General features: G+C 39.9%; 1 protein-coding gene across 1 annotated transcript; it reads right to left on the bottom strand.

Moving 5' to 3' along the window:
* Nucleotides 1–3,278: 3,278 nt before the first annotated feature.
* Nucleotides 3,279–17,550, bottom strand: LOC120528966 (zinc finger protein with KRAB and SCAN domains 1-like). The gene is made up of 4 exons (XM_039753035.1): nt 17,427–17,550; nt 11,811–12,356; nt 6,174–6,780; nt 3,279–3,387 (listed from the first exon to the last, which is right to left on the bottom strand). Exons 2-4 carry the CDS (start codon nt 12,223–12,225, stop codon nt 3,279–3,281), a joined length of 1,131 nt encoding a protein of 376 aa, XP_039608969.1. The 5' UTR covers nt 12,226–12,356; nt 17,427–17,550.
* Nucleotides 17,551–19,277: the final 1,727 nt, after the last annotated feature.

The raw sequence follows: 19,277 nt of genomic DNA, 5'->3' as shown, positions 1-19,277 counted from the left end.
GGTCATGTGTTGGGTCATTATGTATTTCATTACTGTTTGGTTGCTAAATAGCAAGTCAATTAAAATGAAAGGGAAAAAAGTTAATTAGCAGCAAAAATGGGTCATTAATTAAGAAAATGGTTAGAATGAAAACCTGCGGACCTCCAGGATCGACGCTGGACACCCCTGATTTAAATTAAACAAGGAAACAGTCAAGTCTCCATGTGCCTCGTGTGTTCTTGAAAACAATGATGGTAAACAGGCGTGTGCGTGTGTGTGTGTGTGTGTGTGTAATGAAGTTACTGTTCAGGAGAAGATATCTATCAACCCAAATAGCATAATATTGTACCTTGTTTAACAAAGGCAAAAATAAATATCTATACTAATAAAAGGCAAAGCCCTCACTCACTCACTCACACACTCATCACTAATTCTCCAACTTCCCGTGTAGGTAGAAGGCTGAAATTTGGCAGGCTCATTCCTTACAGCTTACTTACAAAAGTTGGGCAGGTTTCATTTTGAAATTCTACGCCTAATGGTCATAACTGGAAGGTATTTTTCTCCATTAACTGTAATGAAGTTGAGCTGGAATGACGTGGGGGGGCGGAGTTTTGTGTGACATCATCACGCCTCCCACGTAATCACGTGAACTGACTGTCAACGCAGTGCGTAGAAAACCAGGAAGACCTCCAAAAAGCGCTTAAGAAAACATGCATTTTATAATTGAGAAGGCAGCGAAACAATAAGAAGTGAGCGAGTGACATATACTACCATATTCATGAGTGTTGCCAGCTCGGAAAGAAAGCAAGGTGTAAACCTAAACTTTAAATTAAGTTCATAGACAGGCTACCGCTGGCGTTTCACATACCCACAGGTAATGCGGGATACAAGTTTAATGAGAGGGCGCGGATATAAGCGAGAGTTTTGATCACTTTGTAACTAAGTTAAAATTGTAGGTGAAGGGTGTGCTTATGCAAATTCCGAGAGACTGTGTTTGTGGGGATTGACAGTTAAGGCGGGTGGGGGAGTCACGTCATCATCTCCCCTCCCACCTCATTTTGCTCTGAGCTGAGCTCATGCTAACGCTGTCTTCGAAGCAACCGTCAGACTGCCACCAAATACTCACAGAAAAATCCACAAGTTAATACACACGCTGTCTCTAGAGTTTCTACACACTGAATCCTCCAGGCACTACTTACAAAAGGTCACATTGACAATCGTGTTACGTTATTTTTAAAATCTTTCCTTTTCTTAGCACAAGCACAGCTGAGAAGCTTGATGCATGTGCTCCATAGCGTTAAAAATAATGCATTTAATCACACTTTGCATTACAAGCAAAGGGAGCTTTGTCAATGCATGATTTCCTGGTACACGATTACATTGATCAGCGCATCCGATTCATTTTACCCTCGCACCACCTTAGTTTGAGAAGAAGTATGAAAAATATGAGGTTAACACAGAAAAACAGATCACCAATTCAAGCTTTATGAATAATCGATTCGCCATCAATAATTGTTTTGGTAAAGCCATCCTCCTTCCATTTTATAATTTTTCGCCACTAGCCATGATTAAATGAGCGGTAAAAAGTAAGAGCAAAGCGAGGGTGACTTATTTAGGCAGGCATATATATGACAGCAACACTCATGACAATGTCAATCATGTTACGTTATTATTAAAATGTTTCCTTTTCTTTTCATTACTTCTTTAACACACTACTTCTCCGCTGCGTAGCGGGTATTTTGCTATATATATATATGAATGACCTCCAAAGAGCTGAGACTTTTGATATCATGAGCGTGTCTGCAAACTGGGGTCTCCTGCCCAGCAAAAGTCGAGCAGCCAGCGCGCATAGCTGTGCCGGCCTTTGAGACGCTGACTGCGCTTCTGCCTTAAGTCAAAGTGAGCACTTTTAATTTTTCATCCTCCCCTGCGCTATAGCCCAGACAAGTGCAAACACGGGACCCCTTTTCTACACCACGGCAAAATAATATTAAGGCGATTCACACTTTCTTTTGCGTATCGATTATCAGGTCCTCACCTCGAATTATGAAGACACGCACAGGAGTGCAGGACTGACAGTGCCATCACAGCCGATTAATGGCGGGGCGTCTCACCAGTCTACACAAGACCCACGCGACTGTCCCCAAAAGGCGATCATAGCGTCAGCGAACACATCTCTCTATACTATATAAAAGAAAAAGGCAACTTTCCTTTCTTTACACCTTTTTCCTTTTATCCCAAACCAAAGCCTTTCTCTCTTAACACTGCAGAGGACACAAAACTAATTTTCTTTAAATGCGGTAAGGCACATTACCAGAGGCACAAATTTGAGCGTTCACATAGAAAATGTAATTTCAATGTACCTGTACTTCTTAAAACGTTAATGTTTTACTGTTTAATAACTTATAGACTATAATTTATTATTTTTCCCTTGCACTCAGTGACCAAACCTATACACACACATATAGACACATACAAACATACACACAAGTATATGTATGTGTATATATATATATATATATATATATATATATATATACACACACACACACACATACATACACACATATATATAATTTGTGTGTGTGTATGTATGTGTGTATATATATGTAGATAGGTATGTATGTGTATATATATATATATATATATATATGTATATGTAGATATGTATATAGATATGTAGATATGAAGATATGTATGTGTATATATATATGTGTGTGTGTGTGTGTGTGTGTGTGTGTATATGACAGCAGCAATCCAAGCTGTGAGAAAACAGTAAAAAGGAGGCGTGTCAGATGTCGTGGTACATTTTCTGATGCAGCTGCCGAAAACAACTTTGTGACACTGCCGCCAAATACACAAAACAATTACTTTGACAATCATGTTACTTTATTTTCAAAATGTTTCCTTTTCTTTCTCTTTTCTTCTTTAACACACTACTTCTCCGCTGCCAAGCGCGGGTATATATATATATATATATATATATATATATATATATATATATATATAGATAGATAGATAGATAGATAGATAGATAGATAGATAGATAGATAGATATGAGAACAACACTCATATCAATGACAAAACAATTACATTAACAACCATGTTACGTTATTTTTAAAATTTTTCCTTTTCTTTTTCGTACCTTCTTTAACACACTACGTCTCTGCTGCGAAGCGCGGGTATTCTGCTAGTTAAAAGATAAAATGACTTTGAATGTGTCTAACTGTACTTACCTTAGTCTATCCCACCAGACTCCCTTTCAATCATGTAGAGCATATCCAGTATGAAATATTCTGTTAGATGAAGAACTTGACGCTTTGGGTTTTGACATCAGACCGGTGCTGTAGAACCCTTGAGGAGAGGTTTGCTTCAGCAATACACCTCGATACAGATATAGCCAAGGTACTGGCAAAGCAGGAAATGGGATTAACAGTTGGATCCGCAATCTTGGATTCTGCCTCACGTGTGATGAAGGGTGTGAGGCTGAGCGTCAGTGATGTGGCACTTAATTCTAGGGAGGCAACAGTACAACACAGTCAAGAAGGATAAAGCTACAAAATGGTAAAAGGCCACACTTATAATTTAGAAGTAAAAACAGTTTATTAATTATCAATTCAATATTAACACCAAATGCGCATGTATTAATAATCTTTAATGTACAAGGCCTCCAAGAACTCAAAGTCAAGAAGAAGAAAAAAATTTTAAAGCAAACCAAAATGTAAAGAACGTTCACATTGTAACAGACCTGGCTCATCTTGGATTAACTGCTGGTTATCAGATGAAATGCAGAAAGCAAGCTGATGAAATGTCGGCTAACAGGAGCGCCGCAGAACAATCCCACCACTCAGGTGAGTCCTTCTGAATGAAGACAGACCAGGGAGGACAGCTGGCTTTGTTCACGTCTTACAAGTCTGTCCTTCTCAGAGTGCCATCCAGTTTGTGCTCCAGTCCCAAACTCCAAATATGCTACGGGGTGCAGCGGGGTTGCCGATCTGGAAGTGGCACTCTGTACAGGGTTGATGAATGGTGCCATAAAAATCAACAAAAGTGATTGATCACAAATGCCCCATTACGTGTTTTTGTGATGACATTACAGTTTCAGAACATGCTAACTGATAAATAACAGACTTATTCAGTGCATGGTTACAGATCTGAAATCAAAAACACATGAACTCTGAAGTTTGCATGCCATGGCTGTCCTCAACAGTTCATTCAGGAGTGACTGACAGTTCTTCCCACCAATCAGCTTTCTTCTTTTGTTTTCAGTTGGTAATTGCTTTTTCTGTGCTGACCTTTCTGATTTTGTCCATGTCACCTCTGCCACTGAGCGTATTTCATCGATGTCACCCGTTCATTTTGCGGTTCCCACTTTTTATACTTGTCTACCTTCTTGCAATTCATAGCTGATGTACCCTTTTTAGATAAGCCATTTTAAGAGTCAAGCTATACTCACATATTTCAGAACATCAATGAAATGAAATGTAAAAAGAGTGTGGCCAAATAATGAAACATAGACTTACAAAATACAGAAAGTCCAAGCAGAGTGAACCAACGGCGAATAGTGAGGGGGTCAAATTTGACCTTCAGTGCTGGGGGTACAGAAGGGGTGTAATAAGAATGTAAGTTTAATGTCACTGTGCTCTATACAAAAATTATTTTATAAATCCACTCACGTGTACAGGCCAGGCCAAAGTTAGCACACATGGGCTCTCAGTATTTAGAACTGCTAGGCAAACATTTGAAGAGAGAAGGTACAACAACAAAAATAGGCATTGTACTATTTCTGTATGTTAGACATGAAATGGAATCCTCTCCTTTCCTTGTTTGGAACCTAAGTAAGGGCTTGCACGTGAAGAAGACAGTATAAAAAGACTTGGGCAGCAGACAAACTCTTTGAAGCCGACGGATAGATGGGTAATATAGTCATCTGTCCTGAAAACCCTTCCAGCGCAGAGACGGAAAATGGCAGACTGTATAGATCAAGATCCCACCTTGGTATTGTCTTCCTATTTTGGTTCACCATCAGTAATGCCGTGTGAATCGTCAGTAAAGAATGCTAAGTTATTTTCTCTTATGTGATTTTTACCGCCGTATCACTATGGGAGGGATATCGCCTTTTAATATCATATCCATATAGTTTTGGTTACTTAAAATGCCACAATTACAAAAGAACTTCTTCTAACTAGGATGCTATATCACCCCCTACAGGAACAAATTTAAAGATCATTTGTCATTTCTGGGCCAGGCTTTACTCTAATATGACTTTGTGTGCGACTACAGAAACTTTTTCTGTAAGAGTACCTTTTAGAACATTTAGAATAGGTATACTGCTTCTCTCCAGCGTGGATCATTCTGTGGTACCTAAGTACACTTGGACCTGAGAATTGTTTGCCACACTCTGGCCAGCAATATGGTTTGTCTCCACAGTGAATTCTCATATGATCTTTAGAGAGTTGTGCTGTCTGAGAAAAGCTTGCCACAGTCAGAACAGGTTTGTTTCTTACCAGAATGAATTATTTTATGATTTTGAATAGAATTGTTATATGAAAATAACATTCAGTACAACTTTAAGGCTTCTCTTCAGTATAACTTTTCGTATGCTTATACAGAGAAATAGGTGTAAGAATTGTTTGCCACATTACAAGCAAAGGTGAGGTTTCTCTCCGGTGTGACATCTGATGTGACTTTTTATGGTGCTTTGTTGTGAGAACTGCTTATCACATTCAGGGCAACAATGAGGTTTATCTCCAGTATGAAATCTGATGTGGCACTGAATTACGCTTAAATATAAGAATCGTTTCTTAAATTCAGAACAGCAATGAGATTTTTCTTCAGTATGAATTTTGGCATGTAAATAAAGACCTTACTGGCTTGTATAACATTTGCCACATTCAGAACATAAATACTGCATTTTCGCTTTAGTTGGAGTTTGTGTGTTTACTTGAAATGAGCTAATGTTTACAACCTTTTTAAACATTGAGAACAGCAATATGGCTTCTCTCCAGTATCAAATTTCTGTGTGCCTCTGAAAACTGCATTTGTCAGAAAATTGTTCAGCTCATTCTGAACAGCAATGAGGTTTTTCTCCTGTGTGAATTTTTATGTGCAACTGAAGATCACTTCTCCATGAAAACGACTTACCACATTCTGGACAACAATGAGGTTTTTCTCCTGTGTGAATTCTTCTGTGCCTCTGAAGATCACTTTTCCTTAAGAACGACTTACCACATTCTGAACAGCAAAGAGGTTTTTCTCCTGGGTGAATTTTTTTGTGCAACTGAAGATCACTTCTCCGTGAGAATGATTTACCACATTCTGAACAGCAATGAGGTTTTTCTCCTGTGTGGATTCTTCTGTGCCTCTGGAGACTGATTCTCATTGAGAACAACTTACCACATTCTGAACAGCAATGAGGTTTTTCTCCTGTGTGGATTCTTCTGTGTCTCTGAAGACTGCATCTCCTTAAGAACGACTTACCACATTCTGAACAGCAATGAGGTTTTACTCCTGTGTGAATCTTCATATGCCTATTAAGATCACTTTTGTGTGTGAATTGTTTGCCACACTCCAAACAAATTTTTTTTCCAGTGTGAATTTGGATTTCTTTCTCCACTTTCTGTTCATCAGTTTTGATGGCTTCTGTCTGTGTTACTCCAGCAGCAGGGAGAGAACTGCACTGCAAAAAGGATGCTGTCAGGTTCTCTGATCCTCCTGCTGATTTCGTAATACCTTTCTCTTTGTTTTGAGGAGACGGCTGAACAAATGAATGTGGAGAGAAGCTGCCATTCTTCCGTAAATCTGAAATAACACAAAAATTTCAACTATTTTTAATTATTTTTTTCTTGACACCTTTATCCAAGGTGACTTACAACATTTGAGACACAATTAATTACATTTCTATTGTTTTTCCAACTGGAGCACAGGCTGGTCACGTGACTATTGACATGGTGTCAACAGCTGAATTTGAACTTGCAACTTCAGGGTTTGATATCCAAATTCTTAACCATTACCAGCCTTTTAAAATAAATGACACAGTACAAGTAAAGTGGTGGCACACTGGTTGGCGTTCCTTTCTCACACTGAGGTGTCATTTATGGTCTGTCTACTCCGTGTGTGGTCTTTACATGTTCTGGTGCTGTTTGTTCAATTTCTCCACCTTCGCTCACATGTGAAAGACAAGCCTGATCTGATCAATTGATCACAAATCAAAATCTGCCATTTTTCTCTCCAAATGACTTAACTGGTGATCAGCAAATTAGCTAATCTTAACATCTGATCTTGAATGATAAAAAGCATGCCAGACAAAGTTCAACCATTACCAGTTCTATCAGTTTTATTGCCTACCTACAAGAAATAAAAAAATTGCAGTTTGTAATAGTTGTGTCAAAAAAAGTCACTCATTGAGGATTCTCTGCTAATACTTTCAACAACACAAACCTTATTCACCATCTGAGAAGTCAACACAAAAAGGGACTGGTGTGAAGAACAAGCTGTTCAAAGGCTGAGGCGACCAGCAAACTTAGTCTGGCTCAGTAGCCTACTCTCACTCGGCCTTTAGTAATGGCAGCACTTAGAAAACTCAACCTTATAATACTGACAGCAAAAACTCCAAAGACTTACTGGAACAGCAAACACAGTGGAATTCGTAAGCCTGGACAACCAGCCACGTTCAGTTCTGGAAGATGTCAGCTTCTAGATCATTTAGATCTATGATTCCATCTGCCAGTGAGTGTTTGTTGACTGATTTATTTGTATAACTAGCAAAATACCCGCGCTTCGCAGCGGCGAAGTACTGCCTTAAAATTTTTATTAAGAAGAAAATTAAACCTTTTTAAACTGAGGGAAAATATACCAATAATTTTTCGTTATGGATCTTTTTGTATACCACATTGTGAGTTCAGCACTCCGGTTGTAATATGACCAAGCTGTGTGCTGAGCTTACTCTTGAGCATGTAACGTACAGTTGGCTATGTGAACAGTAATCTTGTTTCAAATCTCACAGCTTGGATTGCTGCTGTCATAATCAGTTTGAGTTTCATGGTTTGTTTCAATTACGACAGTAAAATATTTGGCCATTTCGGTACACTTGAAAGCGACAACCGAACAATTCACCGGCAGCCATCAACTCACATGCAGATGCATAGGTGAAGGGCTTAAGCATTTCACTCTTCTAGTGCTCCTATGTAGAATAATTATCTCCTGTACCATAATCAGTCCACACCTTGAACCTGTCCCAGTCATTCAATACATAAGACACAATGTTCCTCCGGATATCAAGAGTGAGCCTGATATGGCCGTGCAATATGTAACAAAGAGAATGGAAAAGGTAGGTGCCATCTCCGGGCATGGAAACCACTCGGTAAGTGACAGTTCTTTGATCGATGGTGATCACCCAGATAGACATGTTAATGGGGGTACGGTTAGAATGATAAAGGAAATGGGTACTTGAACAATGTAAAGTAAGTCTAATACCCCTACACAATAACTATAATCGCAATAAATGAACAATAAAACAGTGGAGAAGCCGTGGATTAAATAAAAAGGCTGTAGTTATCAGCAGGGAGACATGAATCCCGTGGCGAAGCAAGGAAGGGAATGTAGAGACTGGAGCGACGGACGGCCTTATATAGGCAGGCAGGCAGGCAGGCAGCCAACAACGTGGAAGGCATTGGGATGGGGGACCCAACGCCGCCTCACACGGTGACTGAGCTGCAGGCTATGGACATATATATGTACGTAAGTAGGATTCAGTTAGCGTTGGGAAACCCGTGTACCAAATTTCTTGAAGAGGGCCCATAAGTAACAAAGACCGTTGAAAAGTTCAATATGGCGGCCGACGGTGGCATCATACCACTGAAATAAGTAACAAATTTCAGCCTTCTACCTACACGGGAAGTTGGAGAATGAGTGATGTTGGAAAGTTCAATATGGCGGCCAACAGTGGCGTCATACCACCGAAATAAGTATGTACATCGGTTCTGATTAGTGCAGGGAAGCCACCTACCAAATTTCGTGAAGATGGGGCCATGAATAAGAAAGTTCAACATGCCGGACGTTGTTGACCGTTACGTGTAGAATTTCGAAATGAAACCTGCTTAACTTTTGTAAATAAGCTGTAAGGAATGAGCCTGCCAAATTTCAGCGTTCTACCTACATGGGAAGGTGGAGAATTTGATTGATTGATTGAGTGAGTGCTTTGCCTTTTATTAGTATAGATTAATTTACCAGACATTAGATGTTTTGACTAAAATCCTTTTTATTAACCTTTCAGAAAATGTGTAGATAGATGGGAGGAAAGGGATGCAGAGTTTTCCCAAGCTTGTATATAAATATAAATCGTTATCAAGTGGACATCGATTAGTTAGAAATTGTAACCAGCCCTCTTATTGGCTTATTGGGTAGAATAGTATGAGCCTAGTTTTCAGACCTAAATAAAATACTAATTAGGCATAATAAACTCTATACATTTATGAATTCTGTAACAGATATTATTATAATGATTTTTATCCCCAAATTAAACAATGGTACAAGAACACGAATTTCACAGATGATTGCAAATTTCAAACACATAAACTGGTCAATGCCGGTGTCTCGACCACACAGACGCACGTGGATTGACAGACGAGATATCCAAAGAAACTCCCCGCCAACAGAACTGTAGAATTCACGAAGAAATTATCAATAAAGTTAAAAACGATATTTGACAGAACAGCATCAGAGTTGAATCTTCATCTCTGTGAACCTTATATCACATGAGATGCTGGGCCACTGGCTTTCTGGAGGACCAGTAAAAGTCGTCATCCTACCTGTGCCTTCCTTATACGAGTGGGGACAGTGAGGGTCTGTTCAGTACGGCAGAAAACGTAATGGATGACAGGAGGACCAGACTGTCCTCAGAACATGCAGAGATGTTTATATTCTTAGATAAGAACCTGAAGTGTTCACCAAGACTGTCTCATTTTCTTCTTGTTGGAGTAGACGGATACAAATATGTAATTGAACATTTGATTTTATTAGAAATGTGGAGTATGATTAAGACATGCCTTTTGTTTTGCTCAGCTTGTTTTTGTTCCATTATGTGTGCATTACGGGTAAATGTATGGATTTATGCATGGCTAAAATTACATTATTAAAAAAAATCATATCATTATTGACACCAGCAGATCCTAATGGAATGAAATGGGTGATCAATATCAGCTCTAAAGACTCTGATCAGTGCCTTCCTACTCAATAATGTGTCTAAATTTGGGTTTTCTCTTCTTAATTGTAATGTATGTGATGATATTTACATCCTCTAGAACAGGAGTTCTCAACGTCGGTCCTGGGGACCCCCTGTCGCTGCAGGATTCTGTTCCAACCAGCTTCTGTTTTTAATTAAACTCCTGGGCTAATTAAGTGAACTGGTATTTCCCAAGTTCTGTGTTTAAGGAACAATATATTAATTAGAAAACTAAGTTTGCAAAAACAAAATTAAAAAAAAAAATTTAAAATGTACCAAGCAATTATAAAGGAATAATGTATTTTTTTCTTTTTAACAGTATTTTAATCTTGATTTTCTTTCTACTTTTCTAGGTGTTCTAATTGTTTAATTAATCCATTATTTACTAATTAGTGGATCTGACTCTAAAGTAGCTGCAGCCTTTGATTATTCCGTGTTGTTCTCCTGGGTGTCTGCTCTGCTCGTTTTAAGTTGTCATTATTAAGATACAATGAAGGGGGGAAAAGTGCACAGAGAAAGGGCAAAGTATAATGAAATCAACAAAAGATAGTTAAGCATTTAAATCTAGAGCAAAAGCAGAAATATTTATACATGTCTAATAAATGTAAAAATCAAGCTTCTATGCTTTTCTGAATGTCGAATAAAAGAAAAAAAAATACCAGCTAATTAAATGAGATCAGTGCTTGTAACAAAAACCTGCAGCCACAGGGGGTCCCCAGGGCCGACGTTGAGAACCCCTGGCCTAGAACCTAATTTGGACTAAAAATAAACATACAAATATATCCGCTTGTGTTAGGGTGGCATAGTGTTTAGCACAGCTGCTTTAATGTTCAGGTGTTCTGGGGTCAAATCCTACCCACAGTTCTACACAGGGGCTCTGAATGGCCTTTCTGGTTATTCTGGTTTGTCCCCTCTTCTACAAAAACATGCAGGAGAAGTGGAGTGGTGACTCCAACTTGACCCGATGTGACTGTGGGAGACGGAAGGGCCCAAGATCATCTCCAAGTGAAGATTTCACACTACTGCCAACTTGTCCAGGCCATGCTGCCCCAGCAAGTTCAGGCAGACAGCAGAACACAAGATGCTGAAAGAAGACCCTGAGACCCCTTGAATGTCATCACGGCTCATACAGGTAGCTCTCATCACTGTTAACGTCAAAGTGCACAAGATTACCATTAGAAAAATGAGGCACATATTAGGTGTACACTGGCTTGAGCAAATTCACTCGTATTTAGTGCACTGGGTGAGGATTTGATTTTTATTTATTTTTGCGGATATTTCTATCTTAACTACCACACAATTTAACAAATATACATGTGTTTAACAAAATATGACTTTTGATAACGTCATTGAACGTAATGCGCTGTTGGCCTAACATACGTCACAGCTTCAGTCAAAGCTTCATGACGTTTAAGTCACCAAAGTTTTTCTAATTTATCAAATATTAGGTAACCTATTGTTTGTTATCATGGGCCTGTGCAGGTGGTCTTTATCCAAGTTCAATTAACTGTGTTTTCCACTCTCATTTCAATCTTCTAAAAACATCAAAGCAACCACCGTTAGAATTTATAAACACTCTCTTTCTTTTATATTTAATCACGTTACTCACTTATTCCAACACTCCCAGGTGACTCTTCTCCTTCTCTCTCATTTCCTTCTGTGATTTTCTCTTCAGACTCTGATAACTCTGATTTCAGCTCTGTGGAATTCTCCTGTGTAGCCAGTTGTCCCGTATTAGTGGACCAGGGCTGTGAACTGGATGGAGATTCTTCACAGGGATCTTGCTTGAAAAAATCCTCAGTTTCATGCTTTTGAAGTTCAAGACCACCGGAGAAATCATTCAAATCCTCAGCTTTAATGGCAGCAGTCACCCCTTTGCACTCTTCCTCCTCTTTAAAAACTGAAATTCTTTCTTCGTGATCCTCCAGCTTCACACACACATCCTCTGGTGTGAGACGCTCACAGTCCTCTTCTTTAATGTCCACTGTTCTTTCATCACCGCCATCTTCTTTGGCAGAGGCCATGCTCTGTGGGAAACTCTTCTCTCTCTTTAAAGTGTCTGCCCTTCTCTTCTCAGATTCACTTCTCACATGGATAGCCCTGAGCTGGAGGCCATTAGACACCTCAGTGTATGAAAACGTGAAATATGAAAGCCCTGTGAAAATAAAAGTGGGAGAATTAACTCCATAAAATCAGTAAAAATAATGATCACACTTTAGGGTCACAGTGCCCTCCATGAGGTTTGGTTTAAAGACACATTTTCCTTGATTTCCTCTTCTGTCTCACAGTTTAAAATTACAAATCAAACAATTCATTTATGATCAAAGTACATTGCAGACCTTCATTAAAGGGAATATGCATACATTTCAGTGCCACCATGTAGATATGACAACACTTTATCTACACGGCACCATCATGTTTGGACGCATCAATGGCAGGTCTATTAAAGCTGTCATATTTAGGGCTTTGTTGAATATCCTCGCTGGACTTGAACTGCGCATTGGGAGCTTCATTCTGTTAAGTTGTTATATTCTATATCTTATATATGTGCTCCTATTTGTGGGATTACGAGACTGCATCCCGACTGGGAGTAGGACATTCGGTGTTTGAGGAGAGTGGGTTTGTAGGAGGATACTCATGATGGGTGTTTTTTATGGGAGAGAAGAATAAAAAGTGTGAGGCTAACATCAAAGGTGTTGTGTTGTTATTTAAGTTTAACATTAGTAGTAGAGGATGGCTGATAATTATAGAATCCTACCTGCATCTGACAAGAGAAAGGCATACCAGAGCTGGAAAAATGAAGATTTAATATGGACATGGGTTACCGAGCTTAAAAATAAAAAACACACACTTGGGGTTGGACTGTCACTTACAGGGACAGCATTGAGATGTCAATTTGAGCAGAAGACCTGAACAAAGGTGAAGGTGCGACTATTCTGATAAAAAGGCGTGATGTTGTGTTTAAAGGAGACAAAGGATCGTATCTATGAGGATATTCAGATTTTACAGAGTTAAAAGGGCGAGTGCAGTTTCTGTGGTGGTTTATATCATCGATTTGGAGCCCAGATACTCCTGATGGGTAATTCCACATGAAATCATCACACTTTTGGACCTCAGCATCACCAATTTTGACAAAAACAAATTTTCTGGAGATGTTCATGACATTATGAGGTAACTTTAGTAAAAATAATTGTTTTTTTTTTTTTTAAAAAAAAACTATTCAAATTTGAATCTTATAATCACTCATAACATGGTCATTTTGTGGATAGCATAGTATTTTCACAAACTATAGAGCTGGAAAAGATCTTTAAAACAACATGAGAACCATTTCTGTTCACTTATATTTAGAGAGAAATAGCCAGTCAAAGTCCTAATCCAGCACAGCATTCAAACTTTGTGATCTTAAATCTCCTTATTATTGTCGATCCAAGACGCGTGCAATTTTAATTCCATGGGTCAGCAGGCCAAGTCTCATTTAAATCTGTGACGATGAAGTCCATAAGTGTGATAACGTGACATGGAGTGACCTGCATGTGTAGAAATAACATGGCTGTCCCTGATGCTGTATGAGCTTTTAAGCTGCTGGACTCAACGTGTTAAGATACAAATCAAAGGCAGCTGGCATTAACAGCAAGGATGGCACTTACTTTTACGTCAATGGAATTGGCGCAATGAGACTTTTTGTAGTAAAATCAAGCCTGGTAAAATTGGGCATTACTGTCACACATGAAACTGCGTATTTCACCACTTATACATAATGCAACAGGTGCCATTTGCAACACAGCCAGAAGAAGTCGCCATTGCCAGGCAATAATCTGTTAGACAAATATGGTAGGAGATCAAAATGCATTATCGTCAGAGCACTGGGCTAAAGAATACAAAAAAATAAATGAACAGGTGATAATAACAGAGGAGACTGGTATACAGACGACTGTGAAGAATGAAACATGACGTCCTTTACTAAGGAATCAAACTCAGACACATTTAGTGTTTTGGTCGATCTTTAGGATTAGCGGTAATTGATTCTACTTGCACACTTACAGTCAATGGAGAGAAATGCTTAGACAACGACATCAGTCAGCCTGACCAGAATGAAGTCACAAAGCTGAGGAACTCAAACATTTTAAGCAGAAGAGCTTTCATATTTGGAGGTGGTAAAGTTGTGTATTCCACGAAAAGAGTGACAATTCCTGTAAAGACTGAAGAGACATGATGTGGCACTGAAAGAGAAATGGTGCCAGCTGAAATACCAATGTTGTTCAGTAAAACATCCTTAAAAAGGGCAGGGACACTTTTAGATAAGGAAAATGACAAAGCAGTGATGTTTAATTAGCCAGTGACTCTTGAATTAACCAGCTCTGCTCATTAGTGTAAACATCTCAGATAACAAAATAAAAACAAAGAGCATTGTGAACGTGAGATTCTAAGAGTCTCAGAAAACAGGAGTACAGGAGAGAAGCAAAAGGCTTTGTTAAACCTTCACCTCCAATGTGGACCTCCTTCACTGGACTGATTACACAAACTGCTTCACTGCTCAGGAACCAAAGAGGCAGAGTGGGCTTCCTTCCTTAAATAAACTGTTGAGAATTGTGAGACTCACCTGAAATATCGCAAACCCAAATTCAGAGCAGCTGTTGATTTGTCGCTAGCTTATGAATACAATGAAACTGCGGCTACAGACTGACAAGTACGTCAAACAGGAGGATGGGGTCTTCACATTATTAACACGTTTCAGTGCAGGAAGTGTTGTAAAGTCAAAGAGACCATCAGAAATTGTGAAACAATTCATTCATTCGTTCTCAGATAAGAGTACAGGGAGCTCCTCAGAAACTACTTAATGATAATGGTGGGGAATCAGAAAGATAGCAGAGAATTTTAACATTGAAACAAAGACCACCGCTGCATACAGTCCCTGGGGTAATGGACTACCTGAGAGACAAAATCAGACACTCACAGAAATTACACAGAAAGTGATAAAGAATACTGGATGTGACTGGTTAGTGCCAGATTAGCGCCACGGGGCACTAATGGTAAAGAATACCATGCACAATATTTATGGGTACAGCTCATATCAGCTGGTGTTTGGCCGAAATCCAAATCTTCCTTGTGTTCTCGTGGACAGACCACCCGCCCTAGAAGGCACCACTAGGAGTCTGTCAGAGGAGCACATATTCCAGTGCTGAACACTCCAAGAAGAGCATTTAATGAAGGTGAGTGTTCAGACCAAATACAGAGAGCACTGTAGAGACAGGTTAATTCTGAAAATGATAAATCTGAGACAAAGTGGACGACAAAAGAGTGGACTGTGCAGAATGGAAGGGACCTGCAGATGTCATTGGACAGGATGGAGTTCTGAAATGTGTCAGACGTGGAGGTGCTCTTGGAAGGGCCCACCATTCTAGACTACATAAAGTCAACAGTAAAGGTGACAATCGACATACCACCAACAGTGAGAGAGATGGAGAGAGAGATTTATGTAACACTACATCAGATAATGAAGACACTGGAGATGAGAAGGAGACTCTAAACTCTTCAATCCCAGTAGAAGATGTCGATGTTGAAGTTGAGCAAACTCACGAGTTAAGAAGTCATTGGGTTTGTCTAAAAAAGGGGCAAACTGTGAGATATGTAGACAGAGATGGTGACATACAGATAAAGTATTAGATTGGGCTGGCAAAGCAGAAATTGGTATAATTTAGAGTTTACTGATCCTGACAGCATTGCTGACGCAGAAGGGTGTGTTGACACATCAAGTGTGGATAATCTGCAAGTTGAACAAGAAACTAATGAACTGCGACTATGGGACTTGTGTGTGGAAATCACGGAGATATCAACTGAGTCAGCAAAACAGGAAGAGATAAGCAGGTGGGAAAGAAATGGAGCATCTGAGAAGGTGGAAAACTACAAGATGGATATGCCCTTTAAAAAGAGACTTCAGCAGGAATCGTACCTAAAGACCACCTAGTGGCACGAGGGTTTGAGGGACAAGATAGTAGTAGGCTCAACAGGGATTCACCAACATCAGAATCTGCTCACTAAGGTCTCTTCACATTTTGTATTTTGATGGCTTCATATGGTCCAACACAAACAGCCCGATTGGCTTGAGTCCTGTTCTTCATACAACACGGCCATCTCTAGTAAGCGGTGGCACGGTGGCGCAGTGGTAGCGCTGCTGCCTCGCAGTTAGGAGACCTGGGTTCACTTTCCGGGTTCTCCCTGCGTTGAGTTTGCATGTTCTCCCCGTGTCTTCGTGGTTAGGTTAGGTTAGGTGGATTGGCGATTCTAAATTGGCCCTAGTGTGTGTCTTGTGGTGGGTTGGCACCCTGCCCATGATTGGTTCCTGCCTTGTTGGCTGGGATTGTCTCAAGCAGACCCCCGTGACCCTGTGTTCAGATTCAGCGGGTTGGAAAATGGATGGATGGATCTCTAGTAAGCTAAAATATAAAAGTGTACAGACATACTGAAAGTAGTTGTTAAGGATAAAAGACATTAAATAAAACAATACCGTTTCAAATATCACAAGATGTACTCGTAATGCTATGCCAGCTGTAGATTTTACTGTATCCCTCCAGCAGCACTAGCTTGTGTAATGTTTGTATTTTTATTTCACAGTAAACAAATCAAAGTCTCCGTTTAACAGTGGAACCGCACAAGTATCTTTCTTAAAAAGAAAATACAAAAATAAATATTAATAATTTTAATTAAGTTTCAGCATGGGACAAACTGGTGGAAATTAAACCCGAACTCGCCCTGTAAAGTTACATCGTGCGACGCCACTTTTAACAAAGTCTGCCGATGACGGCTTTAGAGAAAAAGGAAAAAAAACACAAAGAACACACAGAGCTCGAGAAATATCAGAAATGAACGACGGGCTGGTGCGGGAGTGAGCGGCTGAAGCAATCCCGACTTAACGTGCCTCCGTCAAGTCAGATATATCATTACATTTCACGAGACACCGACCGGAAAATACAGTAACGTAGTAGGAGCAAAAAAAAAAAAAAAAAAGTGAGCGACCCTCGTCATCCATAATAACCTCGTGAAGGTGTAATTTGCTGTGCCGCCTCCTCCTCCACCTTGCGCTCAATCCACAAGTGTTAAAAGCGAACCACGCGGCGTCAGGCACATCCTCAAAGTTAAAGCCTCTCAGCATGTCAAGATCTTCTTCACTGCTGGCATTCCCACTCGTACGCGATCGCCACGTTCGACTTTGTCTCACCTTACGCACCTTTGCTTGATCTTATGGCCGTGAAGAAGTCGGAGCATTAGGGTCTCATAAGAGCAAACTAGTGATGTGCTGCTGGATACTGACTTGTCGAGCTTTCGAAGCGCCGCTATGAGGATTGTTTGAAATACGCCTGTCACGTGATTTTGAGGCACGCAAGCGTCATGACGTCATTGATATCTTCGTATTCAGCCGCCGATTTGCTCAGCCCCTCATCTGCTGAACGGCTTTGGCTCAAAGCATAAAAGCAGTTGGCCCCGCTGCATCTCTAAGGTGTGCTGACGCGAGTTTAAATCCTAGTTAGGACTCGCGTATGGTTCCTGCCCAAAGTTAAAAAAAAATATACTTTTTAAAAGAGTTATGTAGTACTTATTTGTAACTTAACAAATGCGTTTAGCAGACATTATAAACGATTCACATGGGGCACCTTGGTGTAGAATCGTGCCCACCTAGAATCTGTAACAAATTAATAAGCATATTTTGCGTAAGGTAGCACGTATTATAACAATCCAGCGTCTCTTCTACCTTATGTCGATCATTTCAGGGAGAGTAAGAAACGCTTCACCAACGCCGACTTGTATCTGCGCACGACACTCCTCATTAAACGTTTTTACTATTCAGTGATTCCCAGATCTGTTGCTGATTTGTGTTATTGATTTCCAAAAATCAATGTGAGTACAAGCGAGCTCTGCATAACTAATCACAACTGTCTTTAAAACAGAATCAGCGCCATCAACAGTGTCTTCTGCAATTTTAGGAAAGCCTCGGGATTTCTGCGTTAATGAGACAATAAAGTTGTAAAAAAACTTTGCGAATTCATCCAGAGGTGGACATAAAGATCACTCAAGTACTGACAAGAAGGAGCAGCTGGATAAGCACATCTGGAGCCAAACTTACAAAAACATCTGACTTTGTCAGCAACGTCGTTTCCTTGTGAATTCATCTTGTCAAAGGGGGTTAAATAAGTAGACTTAGTGCAGCACAACAAAGTAAATCATTGATGTACTGTAAATAGAATTATTGAAAGACTAAGCTTTTGTCGTTTCTGTATTCTTAAACCATCTTCAGACCCACAATCCCCCGCAGGTACTGAAACGTTTAACGTTCCCTGCTCCTTACCTGTCGTGTTACCCATCAACACTGAGATTCATTCAAGGTTTTACCGTACTTCCTGTCATATACATAAAATAAGACACACATTTCCTCTACATACATGTTCAGTAATAATAATAATAATAATAATAATAATAAGAAGAAGAAGAAGAAGAAGAAACTGACAGGAATGAGAAAAAGCTAAAGATGGTAATATTTATGAGAAGAGCCTTCGTGGCATCAGGGTGAGGAGGTGCCTTGTCTCCCGTTACGTGAGCTCGTCTCCCGCCTCTCACTTACACTGAGATTGGAAATGTTCAAATGATTTGTATTCTATTCTGTTTTTATGGAAGGCTGTTGTCAAAAATGCACAGCAATGTGAGAGCAAGTGGGGTTGTTGACATATAAATGTAAAATGCTCTCAATTGAAAGAGGTGTTCCCTTTGTTAAGAGCTTGCGTGATTTTGGTACACGGTGGTGAGCATGTGCATGTAAAAGATATATATATATATATATATATTGTGAACTTGACCCAGGACACAGGCAGACAGACATCGTTATGCTCACCACACACTCGTTTATTATAAACTATTTACAGATTGTCCCGCGCTCAACTCCCCAGTGCCTCTTGCACCGATTCAACAAATCCAGGCCTTACAACGCCTCTGTCTCTCTTTCCAGGCCTTACAATGCCTCTGTCTCTTTTTTCTCTGGCCGCCTCCAGTCCTCCCGCTAGCTCCGTCCTCTTCCACCCGACTTCCG

Source organism: Polypterus senegalus, chromosome 4 (genome assembly GCF_016835505.1).
Source record: "Polypterus senegalus isolate Bchr_013 chromosome 4, ASM1683550v1, whole genome shotgun sequence".
In the NCBI taxonomy this organism is placed as follows: domain Eukaryota; kingdom Metazoa; phylum Chordata; class Cladistia; order Polypteriformes; family Polypteridae; genus Polypterus; species Polypterus senegalus.
This window is presented reverse-complemented; position numbering and strand designations above follow the sequence as displayed.

Excerpts from the sequence above, each read along its gene's own strand:
- LOC120528966 (XM_039753035.1), bottom strand. The coding sequence starts at position 12,225 with ATGGCCTCTGCCAAAGAAGATGGCGGTGATGAAAGAACAGTGGACATT. Across the intron at positions 6,781-11,810 it reads ACCTGGGAGTGTTGGAATAA|ATTTACGGAAGAATGGCAGC; the intron begins GTGAGTAACGTG and ends GTGTTATTTCAG. Across the intron at positions 3,388-6,173 it reads AGGAAAAGTGATCTTCAGAG|TACCTTGGCTATATCTGTAT; the intron begins GCACAGAAGAAT and ends CTGCTTTGCCAG.